At 50.4% G+C, this 26,447-nt stretch overlaps 2 protein-coding genes across 3 annotated transcripts in view; both read left to right on the top strand.

Moving 5' to 3' along the window:
- The first annotated feature begins 99 nt into the window (after positions 1 to 99).
- Positions 100 to 8,466, top strand: FCAMR (Fc receptor, IgA, IgM, high affinity). The gene is made up of 6 exons (XM_012638794.1): positions 100 to 154; positions 1,886 to 2,020; positions 4,639 to 4,977; positions 6,143 to 6,905; positions 7,527 to 7,642; positions 8,282 to 8,466. The coding sequence occupies exons 1-6, from the start codon at positions 121 to 123 to the stop codon at positions 8,464 to 8,466; spliced, it is 1,572 nt and encodes a 523-aa protein (XP_012494248.1). The 5' UTR covers positions 100 to 120.
- Positions 8,467 to 19,145: 10,679 nt separating this feature from the next.
- Positions 19,146 to 26,447, top strand: part of PIGR (polymeric immunoglobulin receptor) — a 19,768-nt gene continuing 12,466 nt past the window's right edge. Inside the window, exon 1 of one of the 2 annotated variants that reach the window (XM_012638850.1) lies at positions 19,146 to 19,268. The gene's annotated coding sequence lies outside the window, so the exon portion shown is untranslated. Of the gene's footprint in view, positions 19,338 to 26,447 lie in introns of both variants that reach the window. The other variant, XM_012638852.1, reaches the window with a different exon arrangement.

Below are 26,447 nucleotides of genomic sequence, written 5' to 3'. Positions count from 1 at the left end.
TGGAGTCCCAGAGTGAGAAGGTGCCCACCCAGTCCCACTGTCACTCACTCCAGCTTCGGTCAGGCCTCTTTTCACGTATAGTGCTTTTTGCAGGTTGCCAACCAGAGGGCAGGATGGAAAATGCTCCTCCTTCTCATACTGTGCCTGCTACGAGGTGAGTCCCACACCCAGCCCACATTCAGAGCTTGCAAAACCGGACCTGAGTCTTCCAGGCTGCAGAGATTCCTGGCGGGCTCCACAGTGGACTGGGCATATCTAGGGCTGTCTCTCCTGGGATCCAAGGCCATGCAGGGGCTCCAGGGAGTCAGATCTGGGCCCAGGGGAATGAAGGAGGTGAGAGCTCACATGAGAGGGCACGTGCCTGACTTGATGATTTCTAGAATATTCTCTGTTTTGATATTCCCATGTCTCTGCTCTCTTCCATTTAAGTTGTTAACTGAAAGTCAGTTGCATTTTCAAGATAAGAGTTCCAGGGCATGCAAAAGACAGAAGGAGCAGTGCTTCCTTACCCCTCATTCTACAAACAAGTGCCAGGCCCAGCACCAGGGACATAAAGATGAAGACTCTGCTGTAATCTTAAAGAGTTCAGAGTCTACAAAGAAACTATATGAGCCCGTAAAAATTACATTCACTTATTTACTTATTTATTCAACATACATTAATGAAGGGCTTGCTGTGTGCCAGGCACTGGGGACAGATAAATGAAAGACAAGATCCCTGCCCTAAAGCTCCTTGCTGGCTGGTGTGGTGGAGCTGGCCAGGTATAGACCAGGCTCAGATGACAAATGGCCCCATCTCCAAGCTGCAGTAGCTGGAATTTATTCCGAAGGTAATGGGGAGCCATTGAGGAATATAGGGAGTATGCACCTAAAGTGGCCAGTACCTAGAACCTAGTCCCAAGTAGATGCTTAATAAATAATTATTGGATAAATGAATGAATGAATGAAAATGCCATGATAATACCAAAAAAGGACTAACAACTCTATCTGCCTTATAAATAAATCAGAGTTTCAATGAATCAAAAGTAGCCAATATTTGAATAAGCATTCAGTGTGATATAATCACACCACCTCTTTATTTTAATCTCCCACTACCCCCTTTAAAATTTTTCATCAAGAGCAGGCTTCCCTGCCCCCAAATGAAAACGCAGGCAGGCCCATGTTTTTTCTACTAATATATAGGTATTAGTCCTAAATGAATTGCTTTAAGTCTCAAATGTTCTACATTTGATTATTTTTATTTTTACTTGGAGACAGGGTTTCACTCTGTCACCCAGGCTGGAATGCAGTGGCACCGTCAAAGCTCACTGCAGCCTAGATCCTGGGCTCAAGCAGTCCTCCCACCTCAGCCTCCCAAATAGCTGGGATTACAGGTACGCACCACCACACCCGGCTAATTTTTTAATTTGTTGTAGAGATAGGATCTTACTGTATTGCCCAGGCTGGTCTTGAGTCCTAGCCTCAAGCGATCCTACCACCTCGGCCTCCCAAAGTACTGGAATCACAGGCATGAGCCACCGTGCCTGGACAATTTGATCATTTCAAGTGCCCAGTTAAATATTTTGGTCAACGCTTTAATCTCCATTCAAAGATATACGCCCTCTTCCTCCCAAGGCCTGCAGTCCAGGAAAGGATATGGTTGCTGCCTTCTCTCAGCCCCTCCCCACCTCCTCCCCATCTGGGAAGCTGCTGCTTGGGACCTCAGCAGGGCTGTGGCACTGGGAGGGAGGAGAGGCAGGAGGGCAGGCAGCTCTCACTCGGCGGATGGCCTGGAGCTCTCTGGCCTGGCAGGGGTTTCGGGCTGGCTCTTTGCCTCTTCCTCTTGTGGGTGTCGTTGCGGACACTCGGACAGTCCCCTGATGACCCACCTCCTCCCTTTGCTGCAGGTTCTTCTTTGTCCCCTCCACACAGAGGACCCCATCTCAGACGACTGCTGGATGGCTCTCTCCCCTCCGGAACCCACCTGTGGGCCGTTGAAACACCTTCCTCACCCCTGTGCTGGCGGGAGAGCTCCTTGGCAGGTGCAGCCCCTACCCTCCCTTGGCCCTGCCACAGACCTCTTGCACTCACTCAGACCAAGCCAGCCCCCCTCCGCTGCAGGCAGCCCTCGCACCTCCCTAGTGGGAGCCATGGCAGGAGACGAGAGCCAGGGACACCCACCCACTTCCACAGAAGGGCAGAGATTGGCATCAGGGCCCCCAGGTGAGCCCTAAAATGATCCTAAAACGCTGGCCTCATCTTCAGTGCTCACTGGTGGTTTGTATAAAATTCCAAAAACCTTAATTCTTACATATAACGAAGAGCTACCAATCAGTAACCTGACAAACATGCCCTTAAGATATTGGTTCTTAACTTTGATATTAATAAAAAAAATACGTGCATTACAAGAGTTGATTAAGGATTCTGAAGCAGCTTTCCACTGCGAAGTCAGACCGCCCCATCCTGCTGACTCATGAAACAGTGCTCTTCTCAAATGTGCCACATGTAGATCACAAGAACCCCTGAAATCTGGGGTGTGAACACTTTATTCAGGGCATCACCACTGTCCTGAGATGGTCCTTATCTGTAATTGTGAATATTCTTCACTTTCAATGATAAATTACATTTAACTTTATCATCAATGGCATGGCTTGGGGTGTGCTGTTTAATTAAACCCACCAGGAGTATTGATGTGTCCATAGCTTTTATGACCTCTGCTTTTCCTATAATTAGACCTTAAGACACTTGTCATTGGCAGGACAGGCTTCATGGGCATGTGACTTGTTCAGTCACACGGGACCGCACAGTCACAGGGTGCTTGGCTTCATGCTCTGCTGATGTCATCTTGAAATTCTTAATACCTTTTGAATAAGAGGTCCTGCATTTCAATTTTGTACTGGGACCCACAAATTATTTAGATGTTCCTGGCAATAAGATATTAAGCTGAACTTTCTGGAACTTTCCTATGTCTTTAGGGCTTCATCTCAGAGGCCCTAAAGACATGGAACAAATTGATAGGTGCAAGGCACCCACATCCTAAAGCAAGCTGTTGAACCACCTCTACGGGACTGTAGAAAGGGATCGTGAAGCTGGTTCCAGCTATAGCCCACCGCATAGCTGCCCAGGCCAAATGAGGGAAGGGGAAGAGTCACCAGAGGGCAGAACAGCTCACTGTGAGAGCTGTTTTGGGGAGAGATGTCAGTGTGTTGTGTTCCCCTCCACCTGTCCCAGGGGACAGGAGGGATTGCTTTGCCTTCACTTTAAGCCAAGTGGGAGAAGGAACTTCTGGAAAGTCACTCAACAAGCTCACCACTGGTCCCAGGTTTCTCCCAACAACAGGACACAGGTATGCTTCTTGTGACCAAATGTCAGGCTTCCCCCAAGAGGGCCACCCAGAGGGTACTGTCACCATAAAAGGAAGGGCAGATAGCCAGAAGTCACAGGCTTGGTGGTAGCCATCAAAGACCTGAAGAAAGACAGGCAGTTCTCACAAGGACAGAATTGCAGCCAGAGGCCACCAAACATATATCTGGGAGGCAAAAAAGAGACATGTTTGGACCTTTGCCATACCCAGAAAACATCAAGGGAAGATCACAACTGTCTCATTCGCTCTCCTCTCTCCTCTCCATGCCTAACCCTGGGGGGGCCCCAAACAGCAGCTTTGAGCAGAGGAAGGTACAGAGCACGGCAAAAGACCCCAACATGTCCCCCTCCCCTACGACAGGCTCCAAGCCCAGCTGGGAGGTGGGAAAAAGCTTCTATTGTGTAAGAGATTGGAGTTGCAATCTTTCATCAGACTGTGACGAGTACATAATTTTAGACTAGAGTGGGCTTTTTATTATCCAAGAGAAACTACTCTTAATATGTGCAAGCTTATGCCTGAGATTTCATTAAGGAGCAGAGAAGTCCACGAAGTATGAAGAGGTAGCGAGAGAAAGAATAAACGTGTTTCTGCTCGCACCCTATCAAATTTAAGTCGTTTAGCAAGCTAGCCACATGCTGTGGTTCCACTGTGAGTGGTCTGTGCCTCTTGCCAAAGCAGACACAGTCTCAATATTGCTCATCTGTGCTTTTACGGTGGCACTTGGTTGTTTCTGTTTCTACAGAAAGTGGCCAGTGTGAAAAATTTTGCAGCCACTAGTCCAGACATGTCCCTACCAAGCATGGCAGGATTCTGGTGTTTCAGGGCACCCTCTCCTCTGCAGAGGAAAGGCACACACCGATACATTCTCACTGTTAGCATCTCTCCTTTACGCTCCATGCAAAGCGGGGCCCTCCCATCAGATGTAGCCTCAGCCCTTTTGCGTGAGCTTGGGTGACATCTTTTTTAAACCTCTGCATTGGAGCACAGTGGAATGAACCCAGGCTCTGCCTGGACTGGCGTGAGAACACCTAGCACATTTAGCTAAGTGCTAGCTGAGTAGCAAGTAAGATTATTGCTGCATTTTCATCTTTCGTGTGGGGCCTTGGATACAGCACCATTCCATGTCTGGGGAGACTCCCACTCCCCCAGTGGCCAAGCTCCGCCATTTCCACATTGACTCTTTCTACTTCCACAGTGGAATTTTCTAACCTGAGCCCGAATTCTGGCAAAGTTTGGAATTTGTTATGGTGACTATACTCCCCATTCCCTCTCTTAGACTCTTTCCTCTGCCTGCAGTTGCAAATGCATTGAAGGGCCCGAGGCTGGTGTCTGGGAAGCCCGGGGGAGCTGTCACCATCCGGTGCCATTATGCCCCCTCCCCGGTCAACAGGCACCAGAGGAAGTACTGGTGCCGCCTGGGACCCCCAAGGTGGATCTGCCGCACCATCGTGTCCAGCAACCGCTACACTCACCATCGCTATCACGGCCGTGTGGCTCTAGCGGACTTTCCACAGAGAGGCTTCTTCGTGGTCCGGCTGTCCCAGCTGTCCCTGGATGACGTGGGGTGCTACCACTGCGGCATTGGAGACAGAAGCACCACACTGTTCTTCAGCATGAATCTGACCGTCTCTGCAGGTATGAGCTGACGTCTGATGAGCCACGCCGGGAGAAGAGAATGCTAGGAAGGGGAGGGTGCCAGGGAAAGGTTCAGAGAACCAAGAGGGCTTTAAACATTAGGGGAGGGATGATGAACAGCTGGGGGCAAGGCAAAGACTTTGAGAAGTAGGCTTTCATGTCAAAGGGAAGCTACCTTCAGAAGGAAGGGAGATATTAGGATAAACTTCCCAACTGAATGTACGTAATCCCCCCCGCCAGTGTGTGGAATGCATACTTGGAGATAGTTCCAAGGAGGTAGTGAATCGGCTAATTTGGCTTCTTAGGGTCCCGATGGCTCTATGTTCAGACATGCAGACAAGCGGTAGCACTGCAGAGGGGCTGTGACAAGCAGGACAGAAGAACTGCAACTGGCCTCTTCCTAATACAGACCCTTGCTGAGCCTCTCGGCAGGGATGTGACAGCTACCAGGCCCAGGTCCTGTGCAGCAGGTTCCAGAGAGCGGACCCAGAGCCAGGCCGCCAGAGTGCAGGCAGGGCACCCAGGCTGTGGGAGGCCACTCTAAGAAGAGATGTCGTGCTAGGAGGCAGCCTGAGGGCGGGTTTGCTTTGTTCGATGCAGCTCTCCAACCATCTGCTGCGATTAGCTGCTCTACTGGAACTGGAATGTTTCTTTTTTTCTTTTTCGAAGAGCAGTGCCTGCTGGGCCGTGGGGCTCTGGGGCCAGGGGAAGCGTGCGGATCCTGGACAGCTGGCTAGAGAGCATGCAGGCGTGGGAGAAGGAGAGGGGACTATGACATGTCGATGTCTGCAGCAGACTAGCGAGTACAGCAGGGTTTCCCGATATTTGTCATATTGTATTTTATTTTATTTTTTATTTTATCTGAGATGGGGTCTTGCTCTGTCACCCAGGCTGGAGTACAGTGGCACCATCATAGCTCACCACAGCCTTGAACTCCTGGGCTCAAATGATCCTCCCACCTCACATTCCCAAATTGCTGGGATTACAGGTGTGAGCCATTTCACCTGGCCCAAATTTTAATTTTATCCAACATATCAGCCAAAGACTGCAACTCCTAGTGAGGTTGCATTCCATCTGGCAAAGATTTTAAACCCAACGTCCTGTGCCAAATCCAGTAAGCAACCTGGATGCCTTCCCACGTGGCCTCCCTCTGCTGTTCACACAGGTCCTTCCGGCACCTTCCCCACAGCCACTCCAGCTTCTGGGGAGCTTGCCCTGAGATCCTTTGGAACAGCCTCTCCAACAGCCAACAACAGATGGACCACAGGACCCACCCAGACCACAGAAGGACAGGGGACAGAATGGGACAGAGTTGCCCCAACTCCAGGAGCCAGCACAGCCACAGCTTCAGCTAAGGGAAGACAAACCCCAGGAACGACCGGGACAGCAGCTCCAGGGACAGGCGTCTGGGTGGAGGCTTCTGTCGAGGCAACAGCTCCCGTTCCAGAGAGTCCAGCTTCACTAACCAGCAGCATGTCCAACACAACAGAAGGTGTTTGGATGTGGGGCACGAGAAGCTCAATGACAAACAGGGCTATTGTCAGCAAGGACAGGAGGGAGATGACAACCACCCAGGCCGACAGGCCAACGGTGGAAACAGAGAGGGCCAGGATATCTGTGGATGCAGCCAGAAAGGTCATAGGAACCAGCAGGCCATCAGCTCTGGCCTCAGAAAAACTGCCCCGGGAAACACCACGAGAAGCAACACCAGTTTCTAAGCAACGATTCCTGGGCTCCATTGAAGGAACAAGCCCAGCTGCAGGAGTGTGGACCTTGGGAACCACCAGCATAGAGACTGCATCTGCGGAGGCAAGCGCAGAAGGGGACCTAGACACTGCGGCTGGAGACAGTGGTCCCCAAGCAACGCCGAGCCAGGCCCCTGCAGCAGGCCCCCTGAGACCCCCCGGCAAAGAGTCATCTGTGAAGAGGTAACCCCCAGTCCTCCCTCTCAGACGGGAACCCACATCTGGCTCATCCCCTGACATGAGAGGGAGGCGCCTCTCCTCTGCCCACTCCTCTCCCCTTGTACCTGCAGGACAGTGACATACACATCAGACACCTGCCCTCCCTTGAGGGGCCGTGCTGTGAGAATACTCCCTGCATATTTTCACGTGGTTTTCAAGTGAAATCTAAACAATAGAACAACAGACTATTTAGGCTGGAACGTTAGGATTTTCTGTTTTTTAAGACGAAGACCAGAAGCTCCAGAGAGGGGAGGTGACCCACTGAAGCCACAAAGAAAGATTGTGGCAGAGACAAATGCTGAAGCTGGCGTCCCCAACTCCCGCTTGGTCCTCGTTCTCACTGCGGCATGCAGTGGGGCCCACACTCAGGCAGGTGGAGGAGGGGAAAGGATTCGGGCTTGGGAACCTGAAGACAGTGGTTCTAGTCCCAGCTCTGCTACTAACCAGCTGTGGGAACCAGGGCAGCCAACTCTCCTTGGCCTCAGCTTCTTCACCTGTAAGATGGGGGGGCGTGGGCCAGTGACCCTCCGTCTTCTATCTGGCTCCAGCCTCTTCTCTCCTGTCCTCTTTCCGTCCCCACTCCAGTGCTCTTCCAGAAAAGAGCAGCTCTCGCATCGCGACTCCAGTCTCTACCATGCTGGCCCCGTTCGTGCTTGCGGCTCTGGTTCTATTGCAAAGGAAGCTCCGGAGCAGGAGGACCTGTGAGTTGAGTTTAAGTAGCCCCAAGGCTAGGGAGAGGAGCGCTTCTTCCCACCTGACACCCTCAAATCTGGGTGGGGGTAAAGTCATTTCAGGACTTTTGAATGTAGGAGGGCTATATTCTAGTCTGAGCCATTTAACCACTCTTGGCCTTGGTTTCTTAATCAATAAAATGGGAAGATCATCTCTGTACTTATGATTCAGTGGCATCCCAAAGTTTAAGGAGAAGCTTTTGAAGGGTTACAAGATACATGCTAACCACAGGCGTTGCAGCCACGTAAGCAATCCAGCAGGAGAGAGCAGGAGTGTGGGACCCAGACGTGGGGTCACACCTTGCATTTGCACCCTTCTTTATGGCCCTGTTGAAATTCCCTGATAGCCATGTGCCCAGGTTTAAGTACTCTTAAAGTGAGTGCTCTGTGGTGTTTAGACCTGGTAAAGAAAGGGTGAGATTTTTCTAGGAGCAAGTGGAAGAGGCTAAGGTTATCAGACCCAGGGCCCCAAAGGCTGGGCCCAGTCACTGGGCTGTCTTCTGTGTCGGGAAGTTCTCAAACACTTGTGGTGGGTGGGGGTGGTTCTCAGGGAATGAAATTCAGTGCTATCCACGCCCAGAACCCTCACAGCCTGCTGTGTCTCTGCAGCTCAGGAGGCAGAAAGCACACCAGGGGTCACCCTGATTCAGATGACACGTTTCCTGCAGCCAAGCCCCCAGCCAGACCAGCTGCCCCACGTGGAAAGGAAGATGCTCCAGGATGACTCTCCTCCTGCCCAAGCCAGCCCGACCGTCCCAGAGAGGGACCCGGGGCCCCAAGAAGTGGAAAGATAAACCGCTCAGTCATCATGGAAGGAGGACCAGGACCAAAGACCTCCAAGAGCCCAGGCTCTTCTCAGCATCCTTCCTCCACCTGCATGAAGAGGAGCTGATGCCGCTGGAGCTCCACCTGGGGAAGCAACGGCTGACCATGCTTGGGCCCAAGACGCTCAAGCATTGTCCATGGCCAAAGGTGACAGTAGGAGTTGAAGAAGCCTTCAGGAAAACATTTATTAAACCCTGGAAGAAGTCACCTAGGCAAAGTGTGGAATTTCCGTTTCTAATGTTTGAAAATAGAAGAGGCCTCTAATCAGTGTGGAAAATGACAAATTGTCTATCACCACTTGCAGCCCTTGCTGGGCACCCCGCTTTGACATGTTAGTACTCAGCCTGCTGCTCACATGTCATTATATTCATGCACAAGGTCTTGCTGCTCAAGTAGATTCTAAGCTTCTTTAGGACAGTAATTGTGTTTTATCCATCTTATTATGTCCCCAGAGAACTTCCAACTCAGGAGGACCCCAGTAAGTGTCTGTGGCTGATTGGCTGACTGGGAGGGTATGGCCCAGTGACCTCTGGGGACTTTGCCCATGCAAGAGCTCTGAATCTGCCTGGGCACCTGCCGCTGCATTTGGGAGTTCTCTAGATGACCTTTGGGCAGGTGGTTTCTACATACAGACCACATGGAGGAACACTGTTCCTCGCAACATCACTCGCCATGTGGCCCCATGCTCACTATGCTGTAGACCTTTTGACCTAGTCAAGATTTTCTGGGATTTTCCTAGGAGAAGGGTATTTTCAGTAGGCTCTCATCTTCTTCATAAAGTTCCTCTTACTCGACTGTTTATAAATCTTTCATATCAAGGACTGTGCATGAAGCTGGAAAATGGTTTTTGGGGTGGGGTAGGGGATAAAAGAGAGGAATTTTATGTGGATTCTGCCTTATAACCATGTGACCTCATGCCTGTTGGGGACCTTGCTCTGCCCCAGGCCCCACTGTCCTTTCAGGGATCACATCTGCTCTTTCCTTTCGCCAGATGTGTTGGCCACTGTCTGGACTCCATATTTGGACGGAGCAGCATTTGAGCAGTGGAGGCAGAAGGGAAAGAAAGGGTCCAATATCACGTTGAGAATTGTCAGGTAGACATTTCCAGAAGGGCTGAGCCCCACCTTCTAAGCCATCAACAGCGTCAGAAATCCTTCAATAATACCTCTTCATATCTGGTCCTGAACCAAGACACTGTACCACGAAAATCAAGGAGATGCAGGCTTCAGGGCTGTCATTCTGGAAAAGCAGGGAAGTTGTACACATCTAACCAAGTGGAATCATAGAATTTCAGAGCTAATAGATTTTTAGACCTCAGTCTAAATCCTCAGTCTAGAAGTGAGTTAACTGAGGCCCAGAGGTGGGGGGAGTCACTTGCTTAAAGTCACTCAGTTAACCCAGTTAGTAATAGCAGAGTGAGGACTAGAAAAGAGAACTCACAACCTTGGTCTTGGGCCTTTTCCACTTCACCATTGCTAAGCAATGTAGCGGAGCAAAACTGATTGTCAAAAATCAATGGTACCATAGTCATCCCTCTGAATGGTTTTCATCCCCACTCTCACAGTGACCTGCCAAAAAATCCTATAAGGAGGATAGGGCAGGCACCGTTGTCCCATGCAACCAATGGAGAAGTAGGCCCTGAGAGGCGTGTGGCTCAGCCAAGGTCACTTGGCTCGTTGGTGGCAGGGACGGACAGGGAACACAGGCTGTTCCTAACGCTAGATTCTCAGGTGGGAAGAGGTGTTCTGAGGACAAGGAGGATTGGTAGATTAAAGAAGTTTGGGACATGCTGGGCTAAACAGCAAACAGATGCTTCTGTGTAGGAATTTTAGAGCCTTTCACATACGAAGGCTTATTGCGAATAACCCCGGGCCGGGGGGCGGGGGAGCCTTCTGTGTTTCCCAGGCATGTTGGACTGTCCCGTTTCAGTGAAGCAATCTCACGGGACTGGAGTTCCTCAGATCACTCTCTGTCGGGGGCAGCCTGATGCTCGACACCAGAGATGGGCCAGGCTTTTCTTTAAAGGGCCAGAGAGTAGATAGTTTAGGTTTCGCGGGTCCTACAGTTTCTGTGGCCATGCTCAGTTCTGCCCGTGTAGCACAAAGCAGCAGGGCGCAATCCGTAAACAGACAACTGTAGCTGTTTTCCGACAAACTTTGTTTGCAAAAACAGGAGGCAGGCTGGATCGGGCCCTTGAGCCATAATCTGCCAAGCCCTGCACTAAGCATAAGCCACATATGACCCACCTGCCTCCACTCTGATCGCAAGGATCAGACCCTACTCTTCCTCCAGCGCTTCCCTGACCACCCCTCTCAGGGACCTCTCCTTCCTCTGAACTGCTCTAGTACCTTCTATCTGGAATTTAGCAGCTAGAATGTCCCGACTACCCCATCTTGAAGGAAGGAGGGGAGGAGGAGGGGACCAGCCCAGCAAGGGTATTGGCCAAGTGGCTAGAGCCAGGAGCAGTTCCAGGAGTAAAGGTGTTATAGGGAAAGCCCAGATCTGCCAGTGGGAGGAGACAGAGTTCAAAGGGCCTGAGCAGAGTCTCGGGAACAAGAGTTTGGAGGGGCAGAGATAAGATCTGAGTAAGAGGTTGCAGGGAAGGAAGTGGGGCATCCCCTAAGTGTTTACAGCTCTCCTTTATGGGCTAACTGTTGCAGGGAGTGGGACAGGAGGGGTGACTTAAAGGGCCAGAGGCAAAACAGGCAGAGGAGGCGGACTCCATCAGTTGGTAGCCTCAGCGCTTTTGTTTTCTCATCTTCTATCCCCAGCTAGCACGGTGCCCACACCACTGAGACGAGGGGCAGGGAAACGTCCACCACTAGGCTGGAATCAGGGAAGTCTCCATGGGGATTTCTAATCCAGGACACAGAGAAGCCATCGATTTTCATATGATCAAGCAGATTCTCAGGTTAGGGAATGTGCGGGTTCACTGAAAGATCAACTCACAATAAGGCACATTAAGAAGAGAAAGAGATTTATTTACCCTGCCCAGGAACCACAGAGTCATTACCCAATTTCCCAGTGGGGTCCAGAAATTTATATACCCTCATTTTAAAGGGGAAGGGGAGATGAGGAATGTAGGCCATTCTGTTGAGGGGCAATAAATGGTTGTTAGGGAGGATGCATAGATACTTGGGAGAACGAATGGATGGGGGAAACAGATTGCCTTGTAAATGATTCTCTTCAGAAACTAAATTAACCTGAGACACAGGTATTATCTTAAAATGGCCTGGGCCAGGTCTGGTTGCATTCTTAAGCATCTTCTAGAGAAGTCAATTGTTCCTTTTGATGGGTCTGGTTTTTTTTTAATGAAGAAAGAGGGAAAGCCCCTTCCAAGGCCTGTTGATCTCTAAAGGCCTTTAATTCAAAATACGCTTTATACCAAGGAGTCATATTTTGCGGTGAAATTTCCTGCGCTCCTTCAGGCACCACCCTCCAGTTCTCCTAACCCTTCTCCTCATTAACTCTGCTACTGCTTGTTAACGTGCCTCTACACAGCAGGCACTGCCCTGGGTATTTTCACATTCTTTACCTCACGTGATGCAACATTTCTGTAAGGTAGGTGTGATAATTCCCATTTTACAGATGAGAAAACTGAGGCCCAGAGAAATTAAGTAGTTACATTACCAGGGAAAAGGCAAGCTGGGAGGTGAATGCAAAGTGGTCCACCTGCATGGCCCACCCTGCCTTGCCCCTTCTTGTCTGAGTAACTGGTCAAATCTTTTCCTCTTTAAAGCTCTAAAGGCTTGTTTGTTTTCTCTCTCTTAGGCTCATGCGTGGAAGGTTTCATAATCGTTTCCGGGAATTCATTCTCTTTAGTCACCTAGTGAGCTTCTTCCTGTCTTGGCCTAGTGAAGTGTAAAAAAAAAAAGTTCAGGGAGCCCGAACTGAGAGCCAAAACTTCAGACACCAGCCCTGAGGTCCTTGCTGACATTTGTACAAAGAGAGCCCAGATCTGTATTTGTGTGCACATCCATGTAACTCAGGTTACTCAGGGCAAATGTTGACCCTAAGCTAACTTCTCACTGCTCTCCACTAACACTTTGGGGTTTCTTCCTCACCTCCAATAGCCAGTGTGATCTGAGAAATACAGAATCAATTTAATAACAGCCTCAGTCATGCCCTAAAAGGAAGTTACCTTCATGGAAAAACCCATGTGCATTTTAGCCAGGTAGACTTGGGGTGTTGGACTGTTCTCCACCGGTGCAGATATCCCAGAGCGGAGAGCTCGACAAACTCGGAATGCAGAACGGACGTTCTATACAGAAGGAGACGGACTCTCTGTGGGTGGCCCTGCATGCAGGGTCCAGTGCCACCAAGCTCTCCATTTTTCTTTAAGTGACGTAAACAAACAACTGTGGCTTGGTTTACAGACACTGGCCCTCCCAGGCCAGCCTGCTCCCTTCACTGTCAGCACAAGGGTGACCTGTCACGACACTGCCCACTCTCCAAGGGGCCAGCTGAAACCCAGGTGCCCAGCAGAGAGAGGGGCAGCTGCAGGGGAGGACCCCATGCCACACGTCTGGGTGCATGTGAAAATCACCAGCCCTGAGGCCCTGGGCCAGCAGGCCGCCATCTGCCTCCTGCGCACATTGTGTTAAAGACACGTTCACTGGGCAGAACCTGGCCTCTTCTATGTTCTGCCTCTTCCAGCTTCTGGCCTTTTCCTGCTCCTCACTTGTTTGCTGCTTCTATACAGGTCTACTGTGAGCACAGAGGGTCAAACAAAGGCTACTTCTTTCCCTGAGTTGCGAATTCCTGACTTCGCACGAATTCCTGACTTCACAACCCGAGTATTTTAGAGAAGAGGAAGACAGCCAGGGCTACCACGCCCAAAGGCATTTTCCAAGACGCCCCACAATTTTCCAAAGGTGTTGCACTTCACTTCAGACAAGAGTTAAAGAAAAAGGAGTTAGGGAGCATGCTTGTTTAAGGGCCTGGCATGGGAAGGTCAGATGGATCAGTCAAGGCAACTGGTCTAAACTTTTTATTTTGCGGCACACTCCCCCACTTCCAACAGAGCAGTACAGAAAATTAAAACTAATCACAGTGTATATCATCAGAAAGAAACAGACTCCCATTCTACAGATGAGAACATTGAGGTTCAGATGAGCACAGGCTGCGGGGGATCACAGGGGCTATTTTTTCAATGGCTGCCAGCCAGGCAGCCTTGGGCAGAGGGCCAGACTCAGATCAGACTCAGACCAGGAACAAGGAAACAGTGAGTCTTCAGCAGGACCCCAGTGGCTTATGAGAGGGGCTGGGCCCTGTCACCTGACACTCCACCTGTTGATTTTGGATGTCTACTCCAAAATTCTTCCTCGTTCCGCTCCTCCCCAGCCGGCGTGTGGAGGTAAGAGAGGGCAGGATGGTGGTTTGGTGACCTGAGAAAAGGTTTGCTCGTTTGTCCCTGCCTCTCGGAACCAGAGAATAAAAGCTCTGTGAGGCCTGGGGACGAGGGGCAGTGACACAGAGAAGGAAGGTGGTTCAGTGTGTTCATGTAGGAAAAAGAAAGATTTGAAGTTCACGTGCACACATTTGGCCAGTAAGTCACCCTCTCTCCAACGCTGTCCAAAGATCAGAGCCACTGCTCTGGCAGCAACCCTCTTTCCCTCTTCCCACCCCCACACCCAACCACCCACCGTACCACCCTTTCACTTTTCCCTCATTAAGGTTGCTCTTGGCATTGGCATGATGCTGACAGATCGTAGGTGCCATGCCCTGAGTTCCTTAGGAAGGACCCTGGGGAGACCCCATGGAATCACCCAATAGTCAGGCAAATATGGAGTCTTTATAATTAATTCTCCTCCAGTAGGGAGACTCACCTGGGAAAAGGCCTAGGCCTCTGAACGTGAGTCTGGACGCAGAAACTCCCACAAAACCTGCCTAAGCCAGGCCAGCCAGACCATTCCAGTTCCAACTCTCCTAGTGGATTCCAAATGGCACCCACTTTAGGGACCATGGTGCCCACTAGCAGCAGCCTCGTGGCCAGCTGAGCACCAAGGGCAGTGGTCCCCACCTGTGCTCTCTCCCCCCAGCCCAAAAGGCAGAGCTGGAACAGGAAGAGCCAGGGTCAGGAAACACTACATCACTATCTGCTACTGGGGACAGGCATGGATAATTCCAAATAGCCAATAAATATCCTCTGGAGGGGGGTAGGTGATATTAGCTTTGGCAGATTCACTATCACGATTTTATTTTCCAGTGATTGATACTAACATAACTCTATGTTCCAGGCTTGATGGGGAATACTAGATTGCAAGGCTGGCTGGCTGACCTGGGATTAAACATTGACCCCAGACAGGGGTTAAACATTGACGCAGCTGGAGACCCGCGCTTGGGATCGGAGAGCTGGCAGTAAACAGTGTATCTGTCCACTCTTATCTCGCTTGTCTGCCCAAAGCCACACTCACCGGAACCATCCATACCAAGGGATGCCCGGTGGGCAGTGGCGAGTGGAAAGGGCTACGTGGCCTCCCCTTCTCAACGGATGATCAGGTCAACCCCTGGCCACAGAGCAGCAGGCTAATAGCGCCAGCCTCTGTGAGCCTGTGGACTTGGTCCTCTCCAGCCTGCTGGGTCAAACGAGGGTGTAAGTGGAAGTCGCTTGCTGTCTGTGGAAACATAATCCAAAAGATTCATCCTGAGAGTAAAGGCTTTGGGGAGTGGAGGAAAATGCCCAGTGCTAGAAGACCTTGGCTCTAGACCCCTCTGTGCCACCACCTCACTGCGCAAACTTGGGCAAGTCGTTCCCCGTCTCTGCCCTCAGATCTTCATGGCTCAGTGGGGAATCACTCTCAGTTCCGGAAGCCTTTGCCGTCCATTCATTTGATGCTGAATCATAAGAATCTATTAGATGCCAGCCACTGCACATGTTATACTTAATCTTTATAGCATACCTATGCGGTAAGAATAATTTGCCCTGGAGGCATTAAATGATTTGTCCAAGGTCCTCTGGCTAGCAGGTGACAAGGCTTGGACGTAAACCCAGAGCGGTCTAGCTTCAGAGCTCGTGCTCTTTCCGCAAGGCTACACTGCCTCTCCATGCTTGGGACCTCCTGGCTTGTGTTTTTCCCTGACAATGTTGCATGTGGGCGATGACTCCTCAAGTAGACTACACGCCCTTGGGGAACAGGGATGGACATCTTGCATGTCTCAAATCTCCCTTGAACTAGTCGCGGTCATAGCAGGTGCCTGTGGTCGGCTGAAAAATAACCCCCCAAAGATTTGTCGACGTCCTAATCCCTGGAACCTGTACATGTGAGCTCATTTGGGAAGGGGCCTTCGCAGATGTGATCAAATTCAGGATTTGAGATAAGGACATCATCCGGGATTATCTGGGTGAGCTCTAACTGCCATCACAAGTGTCCTTATAAGAGAGAGGTCAAGTGACATTTGAGACACACACAAAAGGCAATGTGACCATGGAGGCGGAGACTGGAGTGATGCAGCCACAAGCCAAAGAATGCCAGGAAATGCCAGCAGCAACCTGGAGCTCGAAGAGGCAAGGGACAGATTATTCCCCAAGGCCTCCATAGGGAGGGTGTCCCTGATGCCACCTGGATTTCGAACTTTCGGCCTCCAGAACTGAGAGAGAATACACTGCTATTGTTTTAAGCCGCCAGCATTGTAATAATTGGTCACCAAAGCCACAGGAAACTAATACAGTGCTTGAGCAAAGCACAGACTCCTGGAACCGGAAGAGCGCAGGGAGCCACTTGTCCCCACCATCTCAGTTAACAGGTGGGAGCCTGCGGGCCTGAAGGACTAAGTGACTTGGCAAAGGTCACTCGGCAGCAAGTTAGAGGCAGAGCCAGGGCCAGGACACGACTGTTCTGACCCCAAACCAGTCACTCCGAATTTGCCTACACTGACTCATAGCGAGTCCCAGAGTCATTAAAGTCCAGTGAGAAGCTGGTTTTTTTATTATATATTTTATTGTATTATTGCTTTAAAGGCGGAAGACTTTCGAGCAGGCGGAAGACACGATTCCTGCTGTCACTGAGTTAGGCGATAGACTCTCTGGGCCAGTCCCTCCTCCCCTAGGGCGGAGAATCAGGGGCTGTTTTAGGGCCAGTGGGTTCCAGACAGGGAAGCCACAGTGTAAGAGGGGAAGCTGGTGACTCTAATCATGCCACCAGCATATGGCTGAGCCCAAAATGTGGCGTGGGATTTTTACTTTCTGGCTCTTACCTGGGTTCTACTTCTCATTTTTCCCTTCTCCTAAGCTGGATCAGGGGCCTGGGTGGGCTTCAGGAATGTGGGGTATGTGTGTGTGTGTGTGTGTGTGTGTGTGTGTGTGTGTACATGCATGTGTGTCTGACACTGTCTGCTAAGACAGTTTGGCGTCTACTGCAAACATGCACCAGGACATGATCTAGTAAACCACCCACCGTCACGTAATGATGAAGCAAGGAAGGAGATGCACCCCCACCCACCCCGCTGAGGCCGAGTGGGAAGCAGCGATTTAGTGGGCGTGCTTCCCTCCCTCCCTGCGAGTCTTTGCTCATCAGGTTTCTCTGCTAGTATTCAGTGGGCCTCCCTTAAGCCCTGCTCCAGCCCAGACAACTAGACACAAGTTATTCCTTGGGGGAAAGCAGATTACTGAGAAATAAGAAAACAAGCCCTAAAAATATCTTGACCATTGAGTTTGAATGGAGAGAGCTGTGAGAAGGGGACCCTCCTGGCAGAACCAGGCTTGTGTCGTCCCGGTCCCTGGACATGTCCGTCTGCCCTCGCGTCCTCCCACTCGCTATCAACCCCGGAAGGGAAGAGGGGAAAGACTGCTGACGAGGAAGAAAGGGAGCTTAGCCGTTGCTGGGTCCTGGCGCGCTACCACGCACCACCACGGGAGCGAGTCCAGTCCAGAGGAGAGGGCATCCACACCGATAGAGACTTCCAGCACCCCGAGGGCCTGCACCTTGCCTGTCCTGTACAGAACTCGGTCCACCAGTGAACCACCTGTGAACTTGGTGGTCCACCATCCTGCTAACATCCATTGTACCCTCGATTATATGAGGCCACTGGAGCACAGGAGGGTACCAGGGGTGTTGGGAAAATGTGGCTCCTCTACACGGGATCTGCCAAAGGCCTCAGAAGGATGCGGATTAGCCAAACTTACTGGGCACAAGCAAGGCAAGGGAGGGCTGAGGGCCTGGAATTCCTACCCAAAGGGGGCCAGCAGCACAGGGAAGGTTCAGAGCAGACTACTGACCAGGCAGGACAAGGTATACATCTCGGTAGACAAAACTGTTTCCTTTCAGAGCACAAGGCCAACATAGCACCATGACAAAGCAAGACCAGAACAATGGGTCACTCCTACTCACTGCCCCAACAGTGACGTTGGCCACCCCTCACCCGTGACCACTCTCCCAGGCCTTGCCATAAGCACGAGAGGAGAGAAAGGAGTCCAAAAGGAAGGAAAACCCAGAATGAGACTGAATTTTAAATCCCGAGTGAAGTCACTGAGATATCACTGAGTTTGCCTGGAAGTGTCTAATGGTTTTTCTTACCATTGCTTACTTACTTAGTCAGATTATGGATTTAAGATCTGAAATTAAGCTACGTAATAGAAAACATGTTTTCTTTTTTTGCCATCCAAATCTGTCACCGCGAATCAACACCCACGAGTGGGCGAGTGATTACGTAAATTAGGACCAGGGCTCTACTTCTCCTTTTCTCCTTCCTCTTCTGGGATTTGCCTGTAGGACTTTGTAGGGAGGGCCGGGGTCAGGCCTGCACAGGTAGGATGGGGCGGGGGCTGTGGTGAGGGAAGGGGTGTGTGTGTGCATGTATGTGTGCGTGTTGGGGTGGGCTTCCCTTGTGTAACACAGGACTGCCACGATCCTTTGGAGAGCACCTGGGAGTCCCCACCTGGTCACGTCCTGGGAGCCCACCATGGACTAACTAGGTAGGAGAGAGGTTGCTACTCCAGCTCAGCAGGTCGGTGCCCTCCTGACTGTGGGGCCGACTGAGCCTGGGCCCTAACAAGACTCTGAGGTCGGCCCTTTTTGGGGGAGCCCAGAAGCACCAGAGTCTTTAATTACTCCAGGGAGTGAAAAGGGAAGAGCCACGGTCCCCCCAGTTCTTGGAAGCTCTGCTGCTGGTTTCTGGAAGTGCTGGGGCTGGTAAAAGGGGCTTTGCAGAAGGTGTACAAAGGGCGGGCCTAGTCCAGGATAAATATCTTAGGGGGTTGGAGGGGTTCAGAGTGACGAGGATGTGAGACCAAGGACTAAGAGAGCCATTCGTGCCACCGGTGCCCAGTCGAATGCTGTCCACTTCATATCAAGCATTGGGCCAGGCATTTTACACCCAATATCTGGCTATATCCTCTACCTGCAGATTTGGCATTACTATCCCACTTTTCCAGATTAAAAAAAAGTGAAAGTGACTTGCCTAAGGTCTTGCAGCTAGAAAGTGACAGGACAGGATCTTCCCTGTTGACTCTCTGTCCTGCACCCTGCAGCTGCCATGACGGAGGATTCCCAAGTAACAGAGTCTTCCCAAGGTCAAAGGAGAGCAAATGGAGCCAGCCAGGACAGCCAAAACGAAAGGAAAGCAGGAGACCTGGGAGAGTCACGTGCCACTGGCTGGCCACGCTGCCTGTGGGAGAGTAGCCCTTTAAGAGCCCAGGTGTGGGTCAAGCCCTGAGCAGAGTTTCAGTTTTGGCAGCAGTATCCAGTGCCCTGCTGGCAGCTTCCTGAGAGGCAGGGGTTACGGACTGGCAGCCCCTGACACTGGATCAAGGGGAGAGAAGGAAGTGTCTGAAGTAAGTGTGACTGTCTGCGATCCCCGGACGGGATGCTACCTGGGAAGGGTCCCGGGGATGGTGGCTCAGGTAATCCCCTACATTCCCAACTCCCAGTCTCACAGCGAGGGGGGTGAGGAGCACTGCGGGGCAGGCTGTGTGACCGTGTGCGGTGGGGAGTGGAGGCACATACCCCAGTGGGACAAGGACGGGCACGGTGTGTGAAGCCCGCACCCTTTCTGCGAAATACCAGCAGTGGGAAGGAACATCTGTGGTCAGCATATGTAGCTCTTCTCTTTGAGCTTGCTCCCCAAATGCCCTAACTCCTCCACAGCTCATTAACTGTGTGGCCCTAGGCAAGCCCCCTAATCTCTCTGAGACCAATTCTTGATCTGTAAAACAGGGCCATAAATAACACCCATGAGAAAACATTGTGAAACAGCTTGTATCCTCTAAAGTGAAATAGGAATTATTCAGTGTTTTCACTTGAGCCCAATTACTGAAGGATCCAGACAGACCTGGATTCAGAGGACATGCAAAACCGGCTGCCTGCAGCGAGTCCTCTTCCAGTCTTTGGGGTTTCCTCCCCCGCTTTCTGGCGAGGGGCATGTTCAGCCCTTTTTTCTGGGCTTCTAAGAGGCTCCGACATCCTTTCCAATTTCAACCCGGCTTTGCTCCAGCAGATTCCTGCCACCTGATACATAAATGTGTATCATCATGTCATCCTGTACATGCTACAGGCAGGAAAAATGAGGTCCTCCCAGGGTCACTGAGAAAGGTAGGCAGAGTCACCCAGGCGCAGGCAGCATCCCCAAGTCCAGATGCTTCTCCTGGCCGTGCAGCCAGGAAGCCTCAGACATGGTCCTCCCCTCCCCTCGCCCATCCCGACAGCATCCCAAGCCAGCTGGGGACCTTCCTGCACGAGGGCAGCAGCTGGTTAAGCTCCGCCTCCAGCCCCCAATCCCCTTTGCACGATTGCTGCAGTGCCTGGGGCCACCCAAGCTGCTCACGTTTTTTTTGTAGCCTTTGCCATCAGTCCCTCCCTTCCCCAGCGGAATTACAGGTTCCTTAACATCTGGAGAGAAGATGTGCCAAATTCAGGGGTTTGGGTAGAAGGGGGCTATCTGTGGCAGGAAGTAGAGGGTCTCCCCAAAGCCAGATCTGGAATTCTGTATCCATCCTTCTCCCTGCCCCTGGATGGGGTGATGTAGCGGGAAGAACACTGAACCAGGAGTCAGGAAAGCAACTCGCTCTGCCTGTCTCTTAGCGCCTCCAGACCTCTGTGGTTTTAGTTTATAAAAGTGGGATCTCACGGCTTCCGTTTAGTAAATCCTCTAACCCATGCTTTCACAGCGTCATCTCGTTCCCACCTGATATAAACGCGGAAGGTAGGCAGGGTGCGTATCGTGATAACATTTTATAGTTGGGGAAACTAAGACTCTATGAGTTTATGTGAGTGGTGCAAAGTTACCCAGTGAGTATGAATGACATTTGGGTACAGCTATTTCGATATGGTCACGAGGACATTTCGATATCACCTATGAAATTATCTAACTTTAAAAAAATTATTATTACTCACGCATCGTGCGCAACAGGACCCTCATCTATGTCTTGCCCTCTCCCTGGGTGGGCTGGGGTGCCCAGGTCGCTGGCATTGACCCAGTGTGATGGAGTAGAAAGAGGCTTTGGCGTCAACGTGCCTGGTTATAGGATATGAAGGTAACATACATACCCTATGCATGGTAGGTGCTAAATAAATAGCAGCTAACATTTTTCAGGAAGAAATTTCTCTGTTGGCACCTACCTCTCAGTCCAGGGGCCTCTTCACAGGAACTGCCTTTTCTGTGAAAGGTGGAGAGGAGAGAACTGAACTCATTCTCTCCTCTAAGGTTGGATATCCTGCTCCTTCCCCTCCCGGCAAAACCTTCTGAGGGACAGTGCAGTGACCATGAGCCTATGCCCTTGATCCAGAATCCCATCTCAGCCCTTTAGCAGCTGTGCAACCTTGGGCAAATTTCTTACCTCTCTGAACCTCAATGATCGCACCTGTGAAATGGGGTTGCCCGTGTTATCCTACCTCATGGGCTGGCTGTGAAGGTTAAACACATGGAAAGCACTTGGAAAGAATTCGATGTGTGTTCTTCTGACCCAGCACACGGTGCGTGCCTCCTCCCAGCCATGGTCCCACCTGAAGAGCTCACTCCCAGTCTTCAAAGGACACCGAGCAAGCAGGCTTCTATTCTCCCCTCTGTCACAGGAACAAAAGGGAAGACTGTGTTGATTTTAGAGAGGGGAGGGCAAAGGAACTAACATTCCTCTGACACCATACCAAGGCCTTTACATATGCTGTTTCATTTCATCTCTACACTGGGTACAATTGTCTCCAGTTTACAGATGAGGCACTGCAGGTTTCAAAGAGTTTGAATGACTTGCCCCCAAACACACAGCCACCCAGTGAGAGAGCTGAGAGCCGGGCTGAGGGGTCAATGATCTGTGCCACCCTTGGTCAAGTGCACAGACCCCTACCCTGCTGTGCTTGAGAGCAATCGCTCAGTTGGAAAGTTGAGAAGCACTTTATGCTATTTAAGGAGTTTCCGTGCACACTGTCCCATTATCCCCCCTCCATAGTCCCTCATCCTGCATTAGCTCTTCAAGCTAGGAGAGTCAGGGACTATTATGCCCATTTTACAGACACAGGAGTTAAGGCAGCGTATTCTGCCCAAGTGGTAGAGCTCTCCTTGTAGCCCAGGGCAGAGCAGGATGCAGGACCCCAGCTTCTCTTCCATCCTCAAGGCTCCTCTGCATGCAACTATTTCCAAACTTACTCTAGTCTATGCTCAGGCCCTCCCCCCACGGGAGATGAGAATGACAGTCCCCAGTGGAGTCAGGCAGTGCCTCTTCTGGAAGTAGGGGAAGGGGCTGTTCCATCCAGGCCCAGGAAAGCCCCCTTCCCAGCCAGGCCAGCCAACTCCTCTGAACTCCAGATCTTCCTGCTCCTCCAAGTTCACGCTCGTGGACTGTCAGAAACTGCTAAGCTGGTTTCAAGTCCCCTTAGCGAATGCTCTCTGTCCCCTCTGAAGCCCCTGGGGGCTGACCAACTCACCTTCTCCAGATACTAAAGAGATAAAAAGACCAGAATGGCTGCAAGGCTACCAGGCCACATGGCTCACCAGAAGGCAAGCCAAGACCGGGGTCCAGGAGATCCTTTTCCTCTGAAAAAGGAAGAAACCTGAGATTGGATGGATAGAGATCTGGACTCCAGGTCATGAGGGCTGAAGCACAGTCACTGCAACTGAAGAGAAGCTAGTGAAATTAATTTTATAAGAAGGCAAACTCTATTCTCCAGCACAGCCTACACTCCTCCCCCAATTCATGATCATGGGGATATATGTTATAAATATCGTAAACTGAGAATGATCTAGCACATCCTAGCCTCACAAGTGAAAAAACAACTAGTTTAAGAACCAGAAAAGGTGCCTTCATGCATGATATACTAGCATATGTATAACCCAATAGAACAGGCCCCTCTGCTCATTCAACAGAGATAATGGGGTAGTGATTTCAAATTCCAATTCTGCTGTGGGTCTTGGGGTCAAGCATCTCTCTAACCCTAGATTTCCCACCTATAACATGAGGACAATAACACCTACCTCTTGGGTTGTTGTGCTAATGAATGAAGTCATATAAAAAAAGAACCTAGCAAAGCATCTGGCAGATAGCAGGTACCCCCAAAATATTATAATCTTTTCTGCCTTCCTTAAGCAAATCTTTCAAATCAAGCTCCAGCCAACTTGGAACTGGGGCCTCCCTGAGACTTGAATCTTTTGAGTTTGGGAGACAGTCTGGTTTGGAGAGAAAGAGGTCTCTAATGATGCTCAAAACACAGGGTCCTATCAGCTGCTACCAGAGAAATTGTGCTTCAAGTTTTAGCTTTGGGCAAAGAAGAGTTCCTGAGAGTGTGGGGGTCCTCTTCTGCCCATCACCTCCCCTGGGACTGGACTATACATGTTCTTGCCAAGGTCGCCCTCTGCCAGATTGGCCCTTCCAGCTGTGCATGCTGATGCTCTAATCCCTGGCTTGAGACTGTGCAAAGGGTACTGGGTCCCGGCACATGTCCCCTCTCTATGTGGACATGCAGAGCCAACCAAACGTGCCACAGAGTGAGAAGTCAGGGATGAAAGTCAGGACTCTTACTTGGAAAACCTGGCATCTGACTCTGTAACCCAAGGCAACTCACTTTACCAATCCAGAGAAGGGGCTGCATCCCCCAGTTCAGCCCATGGGAAGATTCCCTCCTGTCTCACAGAAATATTAGGAAGCTTGCTTATCCAGAGGTGAGGACAGGGACAAGAACCACGGATAGCCACCACTGGTTTGGGCTCTCCAAAGCAGGCAGTGTTTTGTCTTCCCACCTGTGACTGCACCCACCCAGGGCCAGCACAAATGGCAGGTGGTAGATTCCCCAGAACTTCGCAGCCGGCCCATCTCAACTGCTGCAGAGAAGACAGAATTCCCAGACTGCTGAAAGCTGCTCCCTCCTGGGAGCTTCTCCCATGGCGGCCTGCGGTGCCCACTCAGGTGATACCCCATCTAGGGTCCCTTGAGTGCATTCGAGTTGGGGCTGATTGACATTTGGCTAAGGCCCCACTCCAGGGTTAATTATTAAGGGTTAATTAAGACTTGTGAGAAAAACCTAGGGCAATTAACCAGACCCTAGAGAGCTTCCCAGTTGCCATCTGACACCCATATCTGTCCCCACCCCTCCACTTACACATCCAAAGAACTGGAGAACAGAAAACCTTTATCTCCACAAGGAAATAAAAGGGTTCTTTGCTGGGAAATCCCCCTGTGTAAAGAAATCACCAAGATAAACAGCTCTATTGCCCTTGGCTCAGGCTGGCCTTGGCTCAGGCTGGCGAGGGAGTCTCTGGGAGCAGGAGCGATGCCTGGAGTCCTTATCTTTATGGGCCTCGTTACTGCCCAGGGCTTACACCAGTCAACACTCTCTTTGTGAAGTCTACTCCAAAGTTTAAAGTGTGTCAAAGTCTGTGGGAAGTGGGGACCCCTCTCTCCTCCTCTCTTCCCCTCTAGGCTGTGGTTTGGGCTCTGAGGACAGCTGCTGTCAGGCCAGGCCCTGGGACCCTCAAGCCTCCCCAGCCCTGGGCTATGTCCAGGGGGGTGACAAAGTCCACACTGCTGTGCCCTCTGAGGGGTCTTATCTTAGATTCTCCATCGTTGTCCGTCCGGCCGTGGCAGGCAGGACTCTGAAGACTATACAGCACCTTCATTTTTAACCCTGACCCCATAACCAAGTAGCTGGGAAACCTGAGGCCTATCATTCAGCCAAGGTTATCTCAAAATATCTCAAGATCGCAATTATCTTATCCATAAAAATGGTTGTGACCCCTGTAATACTCTGAAATTAAAAAAAAAATCAAAAAACAATAGATGCTGGCATTGATGCAGAGAGATAGGAATGCTAATACACTATTGGTGGGACTGCAAATTTGTACAACCTCTATGTAAAACATTGTGGAGATTCCTCAAGGAAATAAATGTAGACCTACCATTCGATGCAGCAATCCCACTGCTGGTTATCTACCCAAAGGAAAAGAAGCCATTTTATAAAAAAGACACCTGCACTCGAATGTTTATTGCAGCACAATTCACAACTGCAAAGATGTGGAACCAACCTAAGTGCCCATCAGTTCACAAGTGAATAAAGAAAATGTGATACACTCACACACACACACACACACACACACACACACACACACCCCATCATGGAGTACTACTCAGCCATAAAAAGGAATGAAATAATGTTTGTAGCAACTTGAATGAAACTGAAGACCATTATCTTAAGTGAAGTGTCTCAGGAATGTAAAACCAAACATCATATGTTAGCACTAATAAGTGAGAGCTAAACTGTGGGTACACACGGGCACAAAGAGATATAAAGGACAGTGGAAACCAACACGTGGAGAGGGTAGGAGGGGAGGCGTGGGATAAAAACTCACTTACGAGGTACAGTGAGCACTATTTTTGTGAAGGACATATCAAAGCCCTGACTTAAGGTATCCATGTAACAAAAACATTTGTATCCCCTTAATATTTTGAAATTAAAAAAAAGAAAAAGAAAGTTGCTATTAATAATACAGTTGAAACCTGTTTTGTGCCTCTCCACAGTCCATGTCCCTCTGCAGATGTAACTAGTGTTTGAGATTGTTTTGACATTATTCTGTATGTATGTTAAAAACAATATAAGTTTTTTGTTTTGTTTTGTTTTGTTTTTGAGACAGAGTCTCACTGTGTTGCCCGGGCTAGAGTGCCGTGGTGTCATCCTAGCTCACAGCAACCTCAAACTCCTGGGCTCAAGCGATCCTCCTGCCTCAGCCTCCCAAGTAGCTGGGACTACAAGCATGTGCCACCATGCCCGGCTAATTTTTTCTATATATTTTTAGTTGTCCGATTAATTTCTTTGTATTTTTAGTAGAGACGGGGTCTCGCTCTTGCTCAGGCTGGTCTCGAACTCCTGAGCTCAAACAATCCGCCCGCCTCGGCCTCCCAGAGAGCTGGGATTACAGGTGTGAGCCACCGCGCCCGGCCTAAACAATATAAGTTTTGTTATTTTGAATTTAAAAAAAAAAATGGTTGTGATTATATCTGTCTATCTTATTTCAAGGGAAGTCGTAAAGCTCAGATGAAATAGGGTAAATGACAGGGCTCTGATAAGAAGCACGCTCGGCAGATCACAGGAGCAAGCCTGAGGGGTGAGCGTTCTGTCGTGGTTGAAGTGGACACGGTACGGTGGAAAAGTTGAGAGCGTGGACTTTGGAGTCAGACAAAGCTGGGCTCGAATCTTCCCCCAGCCCCACTCTGCCCACCCCCAACACCACATACTGAACCCCTGTGTGACCCTGAGGAAAGTACTCAACCTTTAAGCTCTCGTTTCTTCCCATGCAAAGTGTGGATAAGAATACCCACCTCATAGGGTTGATATCAAGTTCAAAGGAGGTAACACCTGTAAATTATTTGACACAGTGCCTGCAACAGGGTGACAGAGCAGCTGGTGAGGTTATGACCATTCTCATCACATCTACAACCCTAATGATCATTAGATCTCCTCTGTGGGTCTCAGTTTCCCCATCTGAACACACCATGAAATATGTCAGCTGCTCCAGGGGTGTAGGAAGGGCAGGG

Source organism: Propithecus coquereli, unplaced genomic scaffold (assembly GCF_000956105.1).
Source record: "Propithecus coquereli isolate 6110/MARCELLA unplaced genomic scaffold, Pcoq_1.0 Scaffold135, whole genome shotgun sequence".
NCBI lineage: Eukaryota > Metazoa > Chordata > Mammalia > Primates > Indriidae > Propithecus > Propithecus coquereli.
Note: the sequence above shows the minus strand (reverse complement) of the source record. Positions and strands in the feature narration are given on the sequence as shown.

Excerpts from the sequence above, each read along its gene's own strand:
- FCAMR (XM_012638794.1), top strand. The coding sequence starts at position 121 with ATGCTCCTCCTTCTCATACTGTGCCTGCTACGAG. Across the intron at positions 155-1,885 it reads CATACTGTGCCTGCTACGAG|GTTCTTCTTTGTCCCCTCCA; the intron begins GTGAGTCCCACA and ends CCTTTGCTGCAG. Across the intron at positions 4,978-6,142 it reads GAATCTGACCGTCTCTGCAG|GTCCTTCCGGCACCTTCCCC; the intron begins GTATGAGCTGAC and ends CTGTTCACACAG.